General features: G+C 40.6%; 1 protein-coding gene across 1 annotated transcript in view; it reads left to right on the top strand.

Annotated features, from left to right (window-relative positions):
- ARHGAP18 (Rho GTPase activating protein 18) overlaps positions 1 to 18,408 on the top strand; it is a 91,232-nt gene that overhangs the window by 62,528 nt on the left and 10,296 nt on the right. The window contains exons 7-12 of the mRNA XM_065401135.1: positions 2,749 to 2,840; positions 6,688 to 6,765; positions 8,995 to 9,154; positions 11,582 to 11,664; positions 13,360 to 13,566; positions 14,484 to 14,630. Of these exons, the coding sequence (XP_065257207.1) occupies positions 2,749 to 2,840; positions 6,688 to 6,765; positions 8,995 to 9,154; positions 11,582 to 11,664; positions 13,360 to 13,566; positions 14,484 to 14,630 (767 nt within the window). The remainder of the gene's footprint in view (positions 1 to 2,748; positions 2,841 to 6,687; positions 6,766 to 8,994; positions 9,155 to 11,581; positions 11,665 to 13,359; positions 13,567 to 14,483; positions 14,631 to 18,408) is intronic.

Genomic DNA, 18,408 nt, shown 5'->3' with positions numbered 1-18,408 from the left:
TGGGTGGCTGGAGATGCTGGGGAGTACACCACTCTGTTGCAAAAGGGGGGTGTGAAACCTTTGCACGGGCTTCCTGTAGCCTGCACCTCCTCCCTCACCACAGCAGACCCACATGGGTTCTGCTATCTAGTAGCTCAGCGAGCATGCACAGGAAGGATTTTGTGTGTGTGTGTGTGTGTGTGTGTGTGTGTGTGTGTGTGTGTGTGTGTAGGTAGGTAGTTGTGAGTGCACATATTTTACAGATAATGGCCCGTTTTCAATATACTTGTTAAATAAGGCACATTCTAAAGGAACTCCTTATGGTGACTCATTTGACACTTACGTTGATATAAGAAGTGATATCATGGTTCTATATTCACACCTAAACCCACTTAAGACCGCCTTCACTAAACAAGGATACTGCACCAGAGAAGTAGATCACATCATAGAACAGGCCACCCAAGTGACTCGGAGAACCTGCTTCAGTACAGAAAAAAACCTCACTGATCGCACACCGCTGGATGTCACCTATCATCCCAGATGAGAACCCATACGGGGTGTCATCAAACAGTTACAACCCATATTTGATGGGGACCACATCCTGAAAGAAATTTTCCTGAACCCCCTCTTCTTGCCTTCAAACAACCCCTGAGCCTTGCCCAGCTCATTATCAGAAGCAAGCTCCCCACAGACCAGGACACACCACCTCAAAGTGACACCAGAGGCTGTCAGAACAACAGATACAAAACCTGCAGACATATCTCCACTGCTATGATGATCAATACCCCCCACAACACACTTTTCAAGATCCATGTGATTATAGTGCATCTCGAAAAACGCATGTTTTTATATGAAGATTAAAGCCAAGTCTTGTTCCATACTTTTTGTAAGCCCTGGTTAAAAATGGCCATTATCTCATCACATCTAATTTTACATTGCTATATGGGCCTATATGTTTACGGTAGGACTGCTCTGCCTTAGATAAATACTAATCAGAAGAGAATGGTTTCTGAGAGAGGTACACTGGAAAATTATTGAATCTTAAAGATTTGTGTGTTGGAACTACTACACATAAGAACATAAGAATGGCCCTACTGGGTCAGACCAAAGGCCCATCTAGCCCAGTATCCTGTCTTCCGATAGTGGCCAATGCCAGGTGCTTCAGAGGGAATGAACAGAACAGGTAATCATCAAGTGATCCAACCCCTGTTGTCCACTCCCAGCTTCTGGCAAACAGAGCCTATCACAACCCATGGTGTACCTCATCCAGGGTATCAAATGCCCCAACAACAACTTTGAGGGTAAAACCAGATAATCACTACCGTCTTGAATGAACTTGCACAGAAAAATGATTAAAAAAAAAAAAAGACACCCTATCACCCGTGGGTGAACACTATTCCCAAAACAGTCACTCCATAGCTGACTTATTAGTCCTGGTTCTCAAAGTAAACCTGCACAACGCCTTCAAAAAGATGTGCCTGGAAACTTAAATTCATAACTTTGCAAGACACTTAAAAACCATGGACTTAACAGAGACACTGGTTTTATGGCTTATTACAACAACAATAATAATAATAATAATATAATAATGGAGATATCCTATCTCCTAGAACTGGAAGGGACCTTGAAAGGTCATCGAGTCCAGCCCCCTGCCTTCACTAGCAGGACCAATTTGTAACACACCCTACTATTTTCTAGCTCTTAATTGCCTGTTTCATTTTAAGTGGTCTTCTACAGCATGTGTGAACCCTTTATGCTTAACCATCTTTCTCACCTTGTATTTAGGCTGGGAAATGTTGATTATCTTCTTCCAACCTGAGGAAGACCTCTGTGAAGCTTAAATGCTTGTTCCTTCCACCAACAGAAGTTGGTCCAATAAAAGATATTACTTCACTTACCTTGTATCACTGTTCTATACACAGTTCCAGAAAAATGACCTTTGTAGGCATTAACCTTATCCCAGCAGAGTAGTTACAAGACACAAGTCTTTAAGGTTCAATAATTTGCCAGTGAACCTCTCTCTCAGAAACCATTCACTTCTGATTAGTATTTATCTAAGGCAGAACACTCTTACCATAAACATATAGGACCATAAAGTAAAGTTAGATAAGATGAGATAATGGCCATTTTTTAACCAGGGCTTACAACGAGCATGGAACAAGATTTGGCTTTAATTTTCATATTAAAATATTCCTTTTTTGAGATGCACTATCAACCTATTTACACTAGAGGATGCAAAAAAGCACAATGAATGCTGACTAGCTCTTCTTTCAAAACACAGAGGGAGAGGACTGTTTAGAGTAAAAGTGGATTACAGTATAATTACATCTATTTCATTTTAGCAGCCACATTCTTGGGAAGCTTACTAAAGCCATTTGCATCTAAACTTGTATTGAGTAATAAAGATCTGCATTTCTCGGTCATCAACACAACAGTTTTCCACAAATCAGAATCATGCAGATGGTTCATTTATGCAGTTTCCTTCACTGTACTGCAGTGTGTGTGGATGGCAATTTGAAGGTAAAACAGAGGACTCCTCATTTATGGGTGAAGGAGGAGATGAACAAGTGCTTTGCTTTTAGCCAAGTGCTTTGTTTAATCATGCTCTGAATGACTTGATTGATGAAGACATTCAGATATGCTGAAGAGAAGATCAATGGCTCTGAATGTATTGAATGAGCTTATCTCTTTGAAAATGTGTTTTGTGCCACTTATCTCATGTATTGGAGCAGATGTGGATAGTGTCTCTATTTTCTTTTCTTTGTGTAGACTCTGGTCTTTTTGGTGTCCCACTGTCAGTTTTGCTGGAACAGGATCAGAAGAAAGTACCAGGCACCAGGATACCACTGATCTTTCACAAAGTGAGTAGGCATGAACAAGTCAGTTTGTTACAAACCTTCTAGATTCTAGAGGTGATAGCATTTGTCCTGGATTCATATGCTCACTATAATCAAGTTTTCACAGTGACATACCATCTCTGTACTGTGAACCTCAAATGTAGCATTCATCTCCATTAGAAGAGACTGTAGCTTTTATTAGGGGCTGTGCTTTGTACTATTAATGCACTAAGTTGGATACATGGCCTTTGTACAGTTCTCTACTCCACTAACTTACTTTAGTTGAGTTAGTGGAGTAGAGAATACAGTTCAGCAAGTAATTGTAAGTTGTTTACATTAGAAGTATTGTGAATTGTCATTGGCATGCTCCAGTGCTAGAGTAGAGTAATTAATTAAGACATCTAGTGAATTATTATTAGAAAAATACATTACTAAGGTGTATTAAGTCAGCCATGATTTGGTCAGGGTTTATTAGTAAGCCCGTGAAACCAGATGTCCAACATCTAACACCATTCCAGGCCAAATTCTGTTTAGCAGGAGTTGTAGAAATGTATTCCTAGGAGAATAGGCCGTTATTTTTCAAGACAAATAATTGAAGTTCTGGAGAGGCCTTTTAGAGGTTTTTGAGAGCTTTTTTGTTATTTTTTTCCTCCAAATCAAAAGGAGACTTATAGTAATTTCCTATCCCTCTCTAGGTACTACTGCTATATCATTCGTGCCAGAAATTACATCTTAGGGACTATAAAAAAAACAAAAACAAAACAAAACACACTTCTGAAGAACAATTTTTTTACCTTTTCTGTGGACAAGATTGTACCAAATGGACAGTAATAAAAAAAGGGGAAAAAAAGTCCCCACATCCTCCAAATAGGTCTTCACCCTACTCCACTGCAAATGATATATGCTGGTCACTGCGCTATACCATCAATTTATTCAGTATAGTTTTCCAGGAAGAAAGTTCTACATAAACATTTCTAGCAAATACACTTAATTTATTTGCTGTGTGATCTCATCTTGATTGTAATCCTTTTTTGTTTAAATGGGGAAATATGTGAATGGATTTCCCATCTCTCCCTTCTCATTTCTGCAGCACATCCACTACTGGACTTGGGGGTTTATAACAAATTAAGAGAGAATATTTTCAGGAATTTTAAAATATTGGCTGCACATCACTGAAACAAACCAATTCAACAGGAAGATTTTTTTAAAATAAGCATCAATTTTGTAAAAAAACCCAACCTCCACCCCCCTAAAAAACAAAACACCAACTCTGTCATTTTTACTTTCAGTTTTGTGAATTTTATAAATATTGGATGATATCATAACATCGTTTTTTATGCAGAACGTCCTATAGATTTGATTTCAGTAGGGAGTCCTAATTAAAAACTAATGGCATGATATGGCCTGCTGGGTTCCAGACTTTGAAAAGCTAATTCCTATATTAGAACTTTCAAACTAGTTAAAAATTTTAAGAAGCATGGAGCCTGACTCACCTAGATCTCCCTAAGGATGTGGTGGATTCTCCCTCACTTGCAGTCATTAAGTCAAGACTGGACGTCTTTCTAAAAGATCTGCTGTAGCTCAACCAGAAGTTATAGACTTAATTAGAAATTACTGGGCAAGGTTCTATGGCCTGTGTTCGGCAGGGAGTCATACCAGCTGACCGTAACAGTCCCTTCTGACCTTCAAAACTAAGAATCTGTATATGGAATTCCCTATTTATACCAATGGGGAGACCTGCAGAAAGACTATGGTACTGATTATCTGGTCTGCTAAGGCCACTTTGCACCACTGAGCAGTGCAAAGCACCCTTAAAACAGCTGGATATAGACAGTTAGAATTCCTCCCATTCAGGGAAACTCAGTTAGGGGACAGCTGGTGGTGTGTCAGCTGCTACCTCTCACCTCTGGCGTAGAGGTGTTCAAGAATGGGTGTAGGTGGGAGGGGGCATGAAGAGTAGAGTTCCACTAAAATTTGATCCATCACTGACATAAGGCCCAGTGGCAGAAGTTAGAATAGTCCTGCTGCTGGTCTAACTTCTGCCAGGATCAGGAGGCCAAGGATTAAGCTGTTCCCCACAGCCATTGTCCACTATGTCCAAGCTCAGCTTGGATGTGGGAATCAGGATCTATGAGTATTAATAAGTGAAGTCTTTAACCAGGAAAATATATTCTGAACAAATCCACTTTTATGATGTATTCCAACTTTGGTGGCCTTTTTTACATTCTCATGATCTGTATCAATCACATAAATTCATTGAATAGTAAATCATCCCTTTTATTTGTGCAATTAAAAATGCTGCTGTACAGCATAGTTTATAGTTCAAACCTTAGTTGGCACAGAAACATGTACATTACAAGTGTTGCCCAAGATAAACACTGCATCAAGTGTTGATCTAGGACAGTGTTTCCCAAACTTGGGACGCCGCTTGTGTAGGAAAAGCCCCTGGCAGGCCGGGCCAGTTTGTTTACCTGCCGCTTCTGCAGGTCCGGCCGATCGCGGCTCCCACTGGCCACGGTTCGCTGCTCCAGGCCAATGGGAGCTGCTGGAAGCGGCGCAGGCCGAGGGACGCACTTAAAGGCTTCTGACTCCTACCTGTCACCTCCCCTGAGTGGAATCCTGCATTAATCCCCTCTGACCGCAGATATAAGGCTGCACAGCTCCCTGACCTATACTGTGATACCCCAGCAAGCCAGACTGCCTAACAGGCCAGCACCTCCACTTTGTTTTCTCTCCAAAAGCTATGCCCAGTGGTTGCCCGTAGTTACAAGTTATTGCACAGCTCCTTCTAAGCAACCACATTTATTCTTATAGTAAAAGTGTTACAGAGAAAACATTAAAACAATAAAAAGAACCTACACACATGCTGGAAAGCTTAACAGAGGTCACCCCAACTCCAACCTTCAACACCCACAACTAGGTTTTCTCCATGGTTACAAGTTCATCCATCTTACATCCAGAACCAGAACAGAGGCTGGGCAGATGAACCATTTCTTTATACAGCTCAGGCCTTTGGTCTTCGCCTTCTGTAACAGGTAATCGGCAGACAGTGACCCTCTTCTCAGGCATAGCTTCAACAGGCTGGGTTTTTGCATAATAGAAGTTGGGAAATTTGCATTAACCTCTCCCTATGGATTTCCCAGGAAATCCACTTCACATTTATTGTCCAAAAGGTCCATACTTGTCTGACATATTTTCAGTATAGTCTTCTGAACTCGCAGGTCTCACATCTATCACATCTCCCCCCAGAGAGGTTACATATAATCCCAGCCCACAATAATACATAAACTTAATACAACAAGGTCTTCCAAGAATCTTGCAGGAAATTGCCATATCAGTCACATACATGTAATATAGTATAAATCTTTTACAGTGATTGTTCTAATTTATCTCAGACATGCATAGGATTAGCAATTCATTTGAGTCTGTTATGAGACCATCAGTATTAGCAAACCTGAAGCCTTTTTAGTGTTTGTAAGCTCTTAGATCTTCCTTGGTAAAGTGGTAAATGACAGTGTATCTGAAAATTAATATAGTGTCTTTCGTACTACAATAAATAGTTTTTATTAGTGCAGATTTTTAGTGTGATAAGCAATTGGTGGTTTATTTTTGAAATCTAAATAATATCCTATCTCTGTAGAAAGTGTTGACTTTACATTTTCCTTTAAAAAAAAACAACTCTTAATAGTGTACATGAAAAATAAAGGAACAGTATCAGGTGTTCCTTGTAGGACACATATAATTGTATCAATGATAATCCACTTTGCAATCATTTGTATTCAAAAACAGATTTCACTGTTCCATATTTATCTCCCAGTAGCATTTTAATTAGCACCTTGGCTTCATGCAGCTTGGTTCTGTTTATTGACAGCTGATTTCTCAGATAGAAGAGGCAAGATTGGATACAGAAGGACTTCTTCGAATACCAGGAGTAGCAGCAAGAGTAAAGGTAAAATATTGCATGGACTCTCAAAACCCTGAAAGCCTATACTCATTTGCTGTTTTTACTTTTGTCTTGTTAACACTTTTGTAATGGCAAGATTGGAAATGAAATCTTAATAAAACTACATAAAACAGATTTGATTTAGACTAGCCAAGGAGATGGTGTTTTGATCCAGATTACGTTTGGGGAAGAGGTCAGGAGGTCAGGTTTGAGGCTGAATCAAGGCTAAGATTCAGATTCTGCTGTGCCAAAATCTCATGAGTTGTTCTCACAAGATTTCCAAGCTCTTTGTCTGCACCTGAACCAGGTAAGCCCCCTGAGCCAGATGACTAGTGGGCTGCTATGTAGGCTGTATGCCACTGGAGGATAATATTCCCTGGCCTAATTAGGTCATTTTAAGGGCCAGATTCAACTTGTAGAATAGCACTGAGCAGCCAAATTGCATAGAGAATCTCTTCCATTATCTCCACAAACAGCATTATACACTGCTCAGGTCACTATTCACAGTCTCTTCACTTTACAGAGTGACTGCCAACTACACACAAACCATAACTCAGTATTTGCTTTAATGCAGAAAACAAAATACATGGTGTGATTTACATCAAGATATGGCCTATTATAAGAATGGTCTAAAGAGACCTTAAATTCTAAACAGAAAGAATATTTAAATGGATTCAGCTGCCTCAAGATATCTGCCAGCCTCTGTCATGTAGAACTTTGTCCAACAGCTGCTTCATTAGAAACAACTGAAGGAAAAGAATATTATGGAAACTGGCTTTGTTGATTTACCAGTAACTAAGATGCTTCATGACTTTGCTTAGTGCTTCATTTCCACTTTCCAACAGTTTCACATTTTTGGGGTGATTTTGTTTGTTTTTTGTTTTGTTTGATGGGGGAGTGTTTCCAGATAAGAGATCATTCACTAAGTAACTGCAAAAATAATGAGGATCAAACATTTGGAAGAATTTCTCCTTTGAATGAACCTATTTCTTTTGTAAAACATTGAGCATTATCCATGTTTTACACAAACAGTAGAGAATTTAACAGAAAATAATACTCTTTGTGGTTTCTTTGAAATTTTATTGTCCTCTAGAAATCAATAGAGAATTATAGAATAGTTTTAGAATGCTATAGGCTGGTACAGAAAATCTCCAGTAAGGAAATAATGGTATAGGTTGGTGCTTCTTTTTAAATTCTGTCGCAATTTTCCTTTAGGGTGGACAGTTTAAATTTCATCTGTTATGTAGCACACTTGCCCGTCAGCTAAAACACAATCTTTTTATATACAGGGATAGCCCTTCCCCCAGGGTGTGGCTGAAGCGCTTCCCTTTTCCTGGTGCTTGTTATCACCCACTTTTGGAGTGGCTTCTCCCCTCTCCTGGCATGGGTCAGGTCCTGGATTCTTTTTCTTGGTGCCTAGGTGCCTCCAGGTCTCCTGAGCCATCCAGTAGTTCAAGAATTAATGGAGTGAAATCTGAAGTGGAAGGCATAAATCAGGAAAAGCAGCTCTGTGACATGTTCCCACTCCTTCTGAACCCCCCTGAAGACTCTCCAGTATGGTTGTCAAAGGGTGGTGATGGCTAAAGCAGCCTTCCCCCTCAGAACCACACAGTTATATCTGCAAAAGACAATGCTGAAGCAGTCAGTGTTATTTGATGCTGCTTACCCTCCATGCTGTAGAACCCAACCCCCACCTCAAAACAAGGGCAGGTTTAAGGTCCAACACAAGTGAAGACTCCTTCAGTAGGGACTTGAACATCTGTGCACATGCCTCATGGTTGGTTTGAGATTCTCCACAGATGTCAGGCCATCCACAAGTTTGGATATTTCCCTGTGCTGCAAGAGGAAGAGGGGGCCAACTTTGCCTCAGCGGAAGGTATCAGTAGGAGATTCTTTGAGTCTCAACTTGCATAATTATCTGGCTCTTATCAGGCTCTTTCCTGCACAAAGTATCATATGACCCTGAGGAAGGATTTGGCCCTATGGGTATGCCAATTCCTGGGAACAGCTATGCTGTCTTGTGTCTATTAGCATTTGGTTTTAACTGCACACTTCTAATACTTCTGGTCTAGAGTTTATCTTTTTGTAGCAAAGTAGCAATAGCAGGTGGTGCTTGAATGATAATGTGTTTTTTTCAAAGGGTGGAAGGTATTGCTATATGGGAAATGCACATATCTTCCACCAGCGTGAATAAAACTCCACATTGGTGGTACTTTCTGTTCTGCTATCTTTCAGAGTCTTTGCCAAGAACTGGAAGCAAAGTTTTATGAAGGGACTTTCAACTGGGAAAGTGTAAAGCAACATGATGCAGCAAGTCTTTTAAAACTCTTCATCCGAGAACTGCCTCAGCCACTACTCACTGTGGAATATCTCAAAGCTTTCCAGGATGTGCAGAGTAAGCAGCGTCCCTTCTGGGTCTCAGATTTACAGAGGCGACACCACAAACAGCAGCGTATTAAACACAGAGAAGGGAGTTATCTCAACAAATAAACCTTGGCTGTGAAACCATTTTCACTAACAATACGTGAGCCTGAACAATACATTAAATAGCAACAGGATTAATTCTGTCCAGAAAATATTGGCTGTTGCTTTGCTGATGTTCAAATGAGACATTTTTCACAGAACATTCATTTATTAGGACACATGGGAAAGAAAACACGCAGATTTATATAATGGTATTTGGGAAACACTGAATTATAAGGCAAACAAGATTTCTGAGTTGCCTTCACTTACTGCTAGCTTGAGCTAGAACTCGAGTTTTGCCCCAAAACTGACTCCCGTCCACACACACAATTCTCTAGCTTGAGTTAAGTGGTGCTTTATGCTAGAGCGAGCTGGCTTGTCAAGGAGATGTGGGTTGATACTTAAGTACTGCTGATACCTGAACTAGGAATGCAGTGGGGATGCAGTAGCTCAAATAACAACTTGCCATCTGCTGAGCCAATAACTCGGTGTAGCACAAGTGTTGTTTTTCAGTGTGGTTGCTCATCACTGGAGCTAGGCTAACTTGATTGGGGTAACTCAAGCTCTCTGTTTCAGTGAAACAAGCCCTAAAAAACTACAGTTAAGATAGTAGCAGTTTATAAATGATCATTCTCTTTAAATAAGCAACAGTGAGGAAGTTACAGTTCAGCAGGAAATCAACCAGAAGATAAAATATGCTGCTTCTGCTAATATTTGGAGGATATTTGGTATCTATTTGCCAGAAAAAAAATCAGAGCTGTTGATTACCATCAGTTCCCCAATAATCAGCCAGTTACTGTGAGAATCTACTCTAACATAGCCTATTGGCTAATAAAGCACCATTCTGGGCAAGAACACACACCAGTTGCTTTAAAAAGAGAGTGTGTGGAATACTGATTTTGCAATTCCTTAGAAGTCCAGCAGGTGTGGGGAGCCCCTCTTTTATTAACTCCTCCAGCCAACGCAGGAGGGTTCTGACATGTTTCAAAGAAATCCATTTCCTGTTGTCCACGACCAGAAGAACTGGTCACTTTTGGAGGAAGGCATTAAGAGGATCCCAAAGGAGAGAGACACACACACACACACACACACACACACACACACACACACACACACACACACACACACACACACACACACACACACACACACACACGAAATCTCTTCACATGTCACAGGAAAGTGGCCAAGATTCTAGAGTACATGACACAAGTCATGAGGGGGTAGGGATAAAGGTTTAAGCCACCTTTGTGCACCCCTTATTTTGCAGCCAGTGAGCTATAGGTCAGTTCCTAGTTGCAACTTAGAGTTGCCCCAGGAATGCTTTAAGTTGTGTGGACTGCCAGTAGCCCTTTGGGGGCTGTTCCAACAACCAGGGATTGCTGGGAACTATGAAGGCACTGTCCATGTCCTCATTCCATTAGCCATATTGGCAGCCAGGAGAGGGTCATATAGGAACTCCTTTGGTGGCTCTACCACATCCAAGGAATCCTCGCATGATTAGATTAGATCCACAACATTTAAGTCTGTTTTATGCCAAGGATGATGGTGCAAAATAGACCATTGGATCATTTGTTTGCGTAACTATTTATTTTAAATGTGCCTGTCTGTTCTGCAGGTTCATGTGCAATAAAATAAGTACAATTGTTAGAGAATATGAACATCGTCATGAAAATAACAGGAGTACTTGTGGCACCTTAGAGACTAACAAATTTATTAGAGCATAAGCTTTCGTGGGCTACAACCCACTTCTTCGGATGCATAAGTATCCAGTTTTGAGAGCTCATTCTTAATCTTTCCCTGTTTGTTGTATAGGATGCTGATCAGGTGGTTTCGCAGTTTCTTTGAGAGTGTGTGACACAGTCTCTCAGCATAGTCTGTGTGATATGTAGATTGTAATATTTTTTTTTACCTTTAGTCCTTTTGGTATGATGTCCATCTGCTTGCATTTGGAAAGGAAGATGATGTCTGTCTGTATCTGTACGAGTTTTTTCATGAAGTTGATGGATTTCCACTCCATACGGCTAAATGCAGTGCCTTGCATAATGACAAGCTTATGCTCTAATAAATTTGTTAGTCTCTAAGGTGCCACAAGTACTCCTGTTATTTTTGCGGATACAGACTAACACGGCTGCTACTCTGAAATCGTCATGAAAGTTATCAGCAACATCCTCAATACTGCTATTATCACTACTGTTATCACTGCTGCAACTGCTGTTGCTCATTAACATTATGTAGAAAATCTATGAACAGGAGAAACTTGACATTTTACAAGAATATTTAACTTAAAATCATGGCTTTTCTGAAGGAAAAAATATAAAACTTTTAACTAAATGAGATGTATATGCTTCCTTGGCAGATCTTCCAACTAAGAAGCATCAACTGCAAGCATTGAATCTTTTGGTACTACTCCTACCTGAAGCAAACAGAGACACTTTGAAGGTTAGATTGGCTATTCACTTTTTTAAAACAAAGTATGCATTAGAAAAGTGAGCTTATTTTTAATGTATCTATTGTGAAAAGTTCAAGTACCTTTTAACATTTTAACTAGCTGGTTGTTACTTTTTTCATATTTGAGGTAACTTAAGACAGAGAGTAACATTTTCAAAAGTGTGTAAGTGACTCAGAAATCTAAGTCTCATTTTCACAAGTGACTTGAGCACTTAGGAGTCTAAGGTTATGTCTCCACTGCAGTCCCAGACATGATTGCAGCTTGGGTGAACATACCTGCGCTAGCTTTACTCAAGCTAGCAGGGCTAAGAATAGTAGATGCTGTGGAGCAGGCTTCAGCAATGCAAGTAGGTATCCAGGGCCCTTGGTTGGCTTGTAGACTTCACACTGAAGTTCATACTGCTGCATCTACACAACTATTTTTCGTCACGCTAACATAGGTATGTCTATCTGAGCTGTAATCACACCTCAGATTGCAGTGTAGACATACCTTCCGTCTCACTGAAATTCTGTGGGACTTAGACTCCTAAAGTGCCCAAGTCACTTTTGAAAATGAGTCTCGGGCTCCTAAATCAATTAGGTGTTACAATCTAAATACCTTTAAAAATCTGGGCCTTAAGCACTTCTGAAAAATTTACAAGAGATTCTAATAATAATGATCTTGTAATGAACCACCTCTCCTTCAAACCTTCTAATCCTAGTCCCAGTTCAGTACCTTTTCTGCAGCAGCTATTGCTGGTTTACATGGAAAAACAATTTTAGAATCGCATGGAGATAAAAAGGAAATAAACTCACTTGAATGTGATGGGTGCGGTTGTTTGACTATATCCCAATTTTTTATCTGTACTGTTTATGTTCCCTCTTTGTGAGTTAGGATTTCCCCTTGATATCAATTGCCCCCATTGCTCTAAACCTTCCAGATCACTTTGCTGTTTGGTTCTGTTCTCCTCTGCTAAGCTTTGGTTTTGGTCACTGTTGAAATTGCACCAGACAAAGAAAAATTTTAGAAGAGCTGTATATGGTGCAGAGTTGCTTGGATAGGTGCTTTTTTTTTAGTCTAGTCTGACAAAACCACCACTGGAAATGCACAGAGGCTGGGCTAGAGATAGCTGAAAGTGTCATTGCTTAGAGACTGACAGATGCTTTGTCACTGTGACAGAAGCAGTTCCACTGACTACCTGTGGCTCACAAAGCACTGCTCTACTCATGTGTAGTCTGCATGACTGGAGTAAATAAAGAAGGGTTTCAGCACAGCTTAGGGTCCCAGAGCCCAGGCGCCAGCCTGAGCCCAAATGTCTACACTGCAGTTAAACAGCCCCTTAGCCCAAGCCCCATGAGCCTGAGTTAGCTGGCACGGGCCAGCGGCCAGTGTCTAATTGCAGTGTAGACATACCCTTAGATGCCTTAGAAAATTTTACCCCAAAGCTAATGAAGAATGATTTACTTCTTCACACTCTCAGCTCTAAGTCAGGGTTTCACCTCATCAGTAAAGTGGTGTAAGGAAGTTCAGATTGCAGCCTTGTGTATAAACCCATCTGCACTTCCCATCATTGTTTGCTTTTTTATATAACCCTATTTTTTAACAAGGACATAAAAAGCCTTTTCAAAGAATACATAACATGATGCTTCACTCTATATGATTTTTTCATGTGCAGAACTTGCCTTCAAGTGCTACTTTCATTTCAGATACTGCTTGAATTCCTCCAAAGGGTAATTGATCATCGAGATAAAAATAAAATGACATTAAATAATGTTGCAATGGTGATGGCCCCAAACCTCTTCACGTTTCATGGGTTAGGCTCAAAGACTATTGAACAAAACGAGTTTGTTATGGCTGCTGGAACAGCAAACGTCATGCGCTTTATGATTAAATACCAAAAACTTCTTTGGACAGTAAGTTTGTTCTTTAAAAAAATATGCATTTTCCCTAAGTCTTACAAAATCACAATCAAACCATCATTGCTTTCAAAGAGCAAGGAGGCATCTGAACCCCTACCAGTCATGTAGAGGTGAGATTGACACACTGGAGGGGGGAGGGAGGAGGGGAAGGGAGGGAGAGGCAGCAAAGGGCACAGCTGGGCCCTAACTGATGGGTAATTTTCAGTGAAGTTACACCAATGGCAAAATCATTATAGATGAGAGCAAAATTAGACTTTCAGTCTGACTATTAATGTGATATATAGACTATATATCTATGTAGAATACCTGACCTCAGAGATAAGTCATCTGGGATACCTGTGTATAGTCTATAACAATGACCCATCTAATGAGTAATTTGTTTCTTTCAACCTCAAGATCTTTGTCTCCTGTTTTGAAATGTATTTCAGTATAGGGCCAGTCATTGTCCTTTGAGAAAATTAGTTGTGTCATGACAGTCCCTATGAAAGACCTACAAGCAGGATATAGGTCAGCCCTGTGAAATTTGGGGCTTTGTTTTCCACTAGCTACCTTAAACAATCTCCTCCAACAGCCTCACACTTACAGAATTATTATGGGGCAAACTCTGTAATACAGATTCCTTATTTAATATTTTTTGATTCAGGGAAGTAGAGACACTATGTGAGGGCCCATTCTGCCACTCATACGCATGTTGAGACCTTACTCCTTAAATAGCCCCATTAATTTCAACACCAGCAGATCCCAAATGTGAGGTCAAGGCCTTAGATTGTTTCTGAGTGTTTGTTACTGGAAATAAATATTAGCTTTTGCAAGGCCCATCTGACAGCCTGTCATTTAGAAAGTTTTGGTAGGTGTTTAGTATTTCAAGGAAGTTATATGTGTGTTAATAATTAAGATGTATATTCTTTCAGATTCCTAAATTTATTGTCAACCAAGTGAGAAAGCAAAACACTGCAAGTCAGAAGAAGGAGAAAAAGGACAAAGCTATGAAGAAACTGCTGAAAAAGATGGCTTATGACAAGGAAAAACATGAAAAGCAAGACAAGAGCCCCAATGATGTAAGAAAATAGGCTCTTGTCAAATCATAGTTATTGGGCCAAATTCTCCTTTTACTTAGAGTGAAGTGAATTGATTTACCTCGATGTAGCTGAGAGGTGACTTTCAATTCTTGGGGGTCCAACTAGACACACCTTAAAGGGACCTGATTTTCAGAAAGTGCTGGGCACCCGTCCTGTGAAAATCAGGTGCCTTTAGGGTTTTTTCAGTTTGGATACTCAAAAAAACAAGCACACAAAATCACTGTATACTTCTGAAAATCTCGTCCTGAAGTATTGTCTTCTTTTATTGTGTTTATATATCCTAATAACATTTAAAACATGTTCATAAATTATCTTTTAGCAAATAGTACAAAGGCTTAATTGGAGACTGTTAAACTTCCCAAAGTATATATTATGATTGTTGCTGAATATGCACAGAATTGATTGCGTTTCCAGGTAGAACATACCTTTTCTGCTGCTCTTTGAATTTTCTGGGTACATTGTCATGATTCCAGCACAATGTTAATTGATGGTGAACCATAGAAGAGAGCAGTGGAAGGCCACCACAAAAGCATAAAGGTCTATGCACCACATTCTTCTTTATAATAATTCCATTATATAAAGCTACACTCAGCAACTATATGTAGTGCATATTATTCAGTTCTGGACACTACCAGGTCAGATGGTAGCCATGTTGGAATGTGATCACAACTGACTTACAGCCAATAACAAGGGCAGTGAAAAGCCTGTCAGGCACTGTAATACAATATCTGGGTGGGGAAAGGAAAGGGATTTTTAAAATCTAGTAGACTGAGAGGATTATTGTTTTTTTTTTAAAACAGGGATGAGGACAAATTGTCAAATTGTTAAGTAACCGAATATACAGTAGAACCTGTACAAGACACAACCCTTATAAAACCACTGTCATAGAATCATAGAAGATTAGGGTTGGAAGAAACCTCAGGAGGTCAGCTAGTCCAAACCCCTCCAAAGCAGGACCAACACCAACTAATCATCCCAGCCAGGGCTTTGTCAAGCCAGGCCTTAAAAACCTCTAAGGATGGAGATTCTACTACCTCCCTAGATAACCCATGCCAGTGCTTCACCACCCTCCTAGTGAAACAGTGTTTCCTAATATCCAACCTAGACCTCCCCCACTGCAACTTGAGACCATTGCTCCTTGTTCTGTCATCTGCCATCTCTGAGAACAGCCGAGCTCCATCCTCTTTGTAACCCCACTTCAGGTAGTTGAAGGCTGCTATCAAATCCCTCCTCGCTCTTCTGCAGACTAAACAAGCCCAGTTCCCTCAGCCTCTCCTCGTAAGTCTTGTGCCCCAGCTCCCTGATCATTTTCGTTGCCCTCCGCTGGACTCTCTCCAATTTGTCCACATCCTTTCTGTAGTAGGGGCCCCAAAACTGGACACAGTACTCCAGATGTGGCCTCACCAGTGCCGAATAGAGGGGAATAATCACTTTCCTCGATCTGCTGGCAATGCTCCTACTAATGCAGCCCAATATGCTGTTAGCTTTCTTGGCAACAAGGGCACACGGCTGACTCATATCCAGCTTCTCATCCACTGTAATCGCCAGGTCCTTTTCTGCAGAACTGCTGCTTAGCTAGTCAATCCCCAGCCTGGTGCATGGGATTCTTTCGTCCTAAGTGCAGGACTCTGCACTTGTCCCTGTTGAACCTCATCAGATTTCTTTTGGCCCAATCCTCCAATTTGTCTAGGTCACTCTGGAGCCTATCCCTACCCTCCAGTGTATCTATCTCTCCGCCCAAGCTTAGTGTCATCTGCAAACTTGCTGAGGGTGCAATCCATCCCATCATCCTGATCATTAATAAAGATGTTGAACAAAACCGGCCCCAGGACTGACCCCTGGGGTATGCCGCTTGATACCGGCTGCCAACTAGACATCGAGCTGTTGATGACTACCCATTGAGCCTGACAATCTAGCCAGCTTTCTGTCCATCTTATATTCCATTCATCCAATCCATACTTTTTTAACTTGCTGGCAAGAATACGGTGGGAGACCGTATCAAAAGCTTTGCTAAAGTCAAGATATATCACGTCCACTGCTTTCCCCATATCCACAGAGCCAGTTATCTCATCATAGAAGGCAATCAGGTTGGTCAGGCATGACTTGCTCTTGGTGAATCCATGTTGACTGTTCCTGATCAGCTTCCTTTCCTCCAAGTGCTTCAAAATGGATTCCTTGAGGACCTGCTCCATGATTTTTCCAGGGACTGAGGTGAGGCTGACCAGTCTGTAGTTCCCCAGGTTCTCCTTCTTCCCTTTTTAAAAGATGGACACTATATTTGCCTTTTTCCAATTGTCTGGGACCACTCCGATCGCTGTGAATTTTCAAAGATAATGGCCAATGGCTCTGCAATCACATCAGCCAATTCCCTCAGCACTCTCGGATGCATTAGATCTGGACCCATGGACTTGTGCATGTCCAGCTTTTCTAAATAGTCCTTAACCTGTTCTTTCACCACTGAGGGCTGCTCACCTCCTCCCCATCCTGTGTTGCCCAGGACAGCAGTGTGGGAGCTGACCTTGTCTGTGAAGACAGAGGCAAAAAAAGCATTGAGTACTTCAGCTTTTTCCACATCATCTGTCACTAGGTTGCCTCCCCCATTCATTATGGGACCCACACTTTCCCTGACCTTTTTCTTATTGCTAACATACCTGTAGAAACCCTTTTTGTTACCCTTCACATCCCTTGCTAGCTGCAACTCCAGTTGTGTTTTGGCCTTCCTGATTACACCCCTCCGTGCTTGAGCAATATTTTTATACTCCTCCCTAGTCATCTGTCCAAGTTTCCACTGTCTTAAGATTCCGTCCCATTGTATTCCCAGATACAGAGTACAATTTGGCTTCATATTCATTACAGCACCATCTTCATTAAGCAACCAATTTTTGTCAGTCCCAGAAGTGATTGCTAAGGATAGATTTCAATGTAACAGCCACTCAGCATAAACACATTCTGATTTTAAATTGCATGTGGTTTTTGGAGAATTTGTTTCCTGTTGGTCTGAAACATTGGATCTGCTAATTGGATTGTCACTCTTAATGTGGGGTGTTTACCCCAAACACACAGGTTGCATCATTATTTCCAATTAGTTAAATATAACTTACTTTTAGTTTATTTACCAGTAAAATCTACTTTATTAAATTGAATGCGTCTGAAAGAGACCCTGTGAAGGTAATAGATATTTTAAACACACAACCAAGTAACACCAAATATGTGTTTCCCTTGTATCAGAATGAATAAAAATTGGGCTTGGATGACTATAACAGATCTTCTTTAGCAGAGGTCATATTCCAGATTTCAGTGATCTAGAGACATCTTGTGGAAGGCTGTAAAACTGCACTGGCCTGAATTGTCTGATTTCCTATTTCATTTTTGGCTGTGCGCAAGCTTTGATACATAAGGAGTACAGTTTTCTAATGTAAGCAAGTTTATCAAGGCCATTAGAACAAAAATTAGACCTGTCAGCTGTTTGATTTATGCCACATGTGTATGTTGCAACATCCCTCTGATCTTCCTGTCTGTTTTGTTCTTTTGTCCTGGGTAACAGGATTTCTGAAATGTATTAGTTTTTTCGCAGCACACTGCAGCATAGGATTCATGTTTATATCAGTTCCCTATTTTCTCACAGGAATAGAACTGGAGAGAGGCTGAAAAGAATGTACACATAAAAATCCATGTACTTGTACAAAAACACAACCCTGGGGGTTTGTTGCAAGGTGATGTAACAGAGAAGTATATACTTTTACAAGAAAACAACCCC

This window comes from Emys orbicularis, chromosome 3, assembly GCF_028017835.1.
Source record: "Emys orbicularis isolate rEmyOrb1 chromosome 3, rEmyOrb1.hap1, whole genome shotgun sequence".
Classification (NCBI taxonomy): domain Eukaryota; kingdom Metazoa; phylum Chordata; order Testudines; family Emydidae; genus Emys; species Emys orbicularis.
This window is presented reverse-complemented; position numbering and strand designations above follow the sequence as displayed.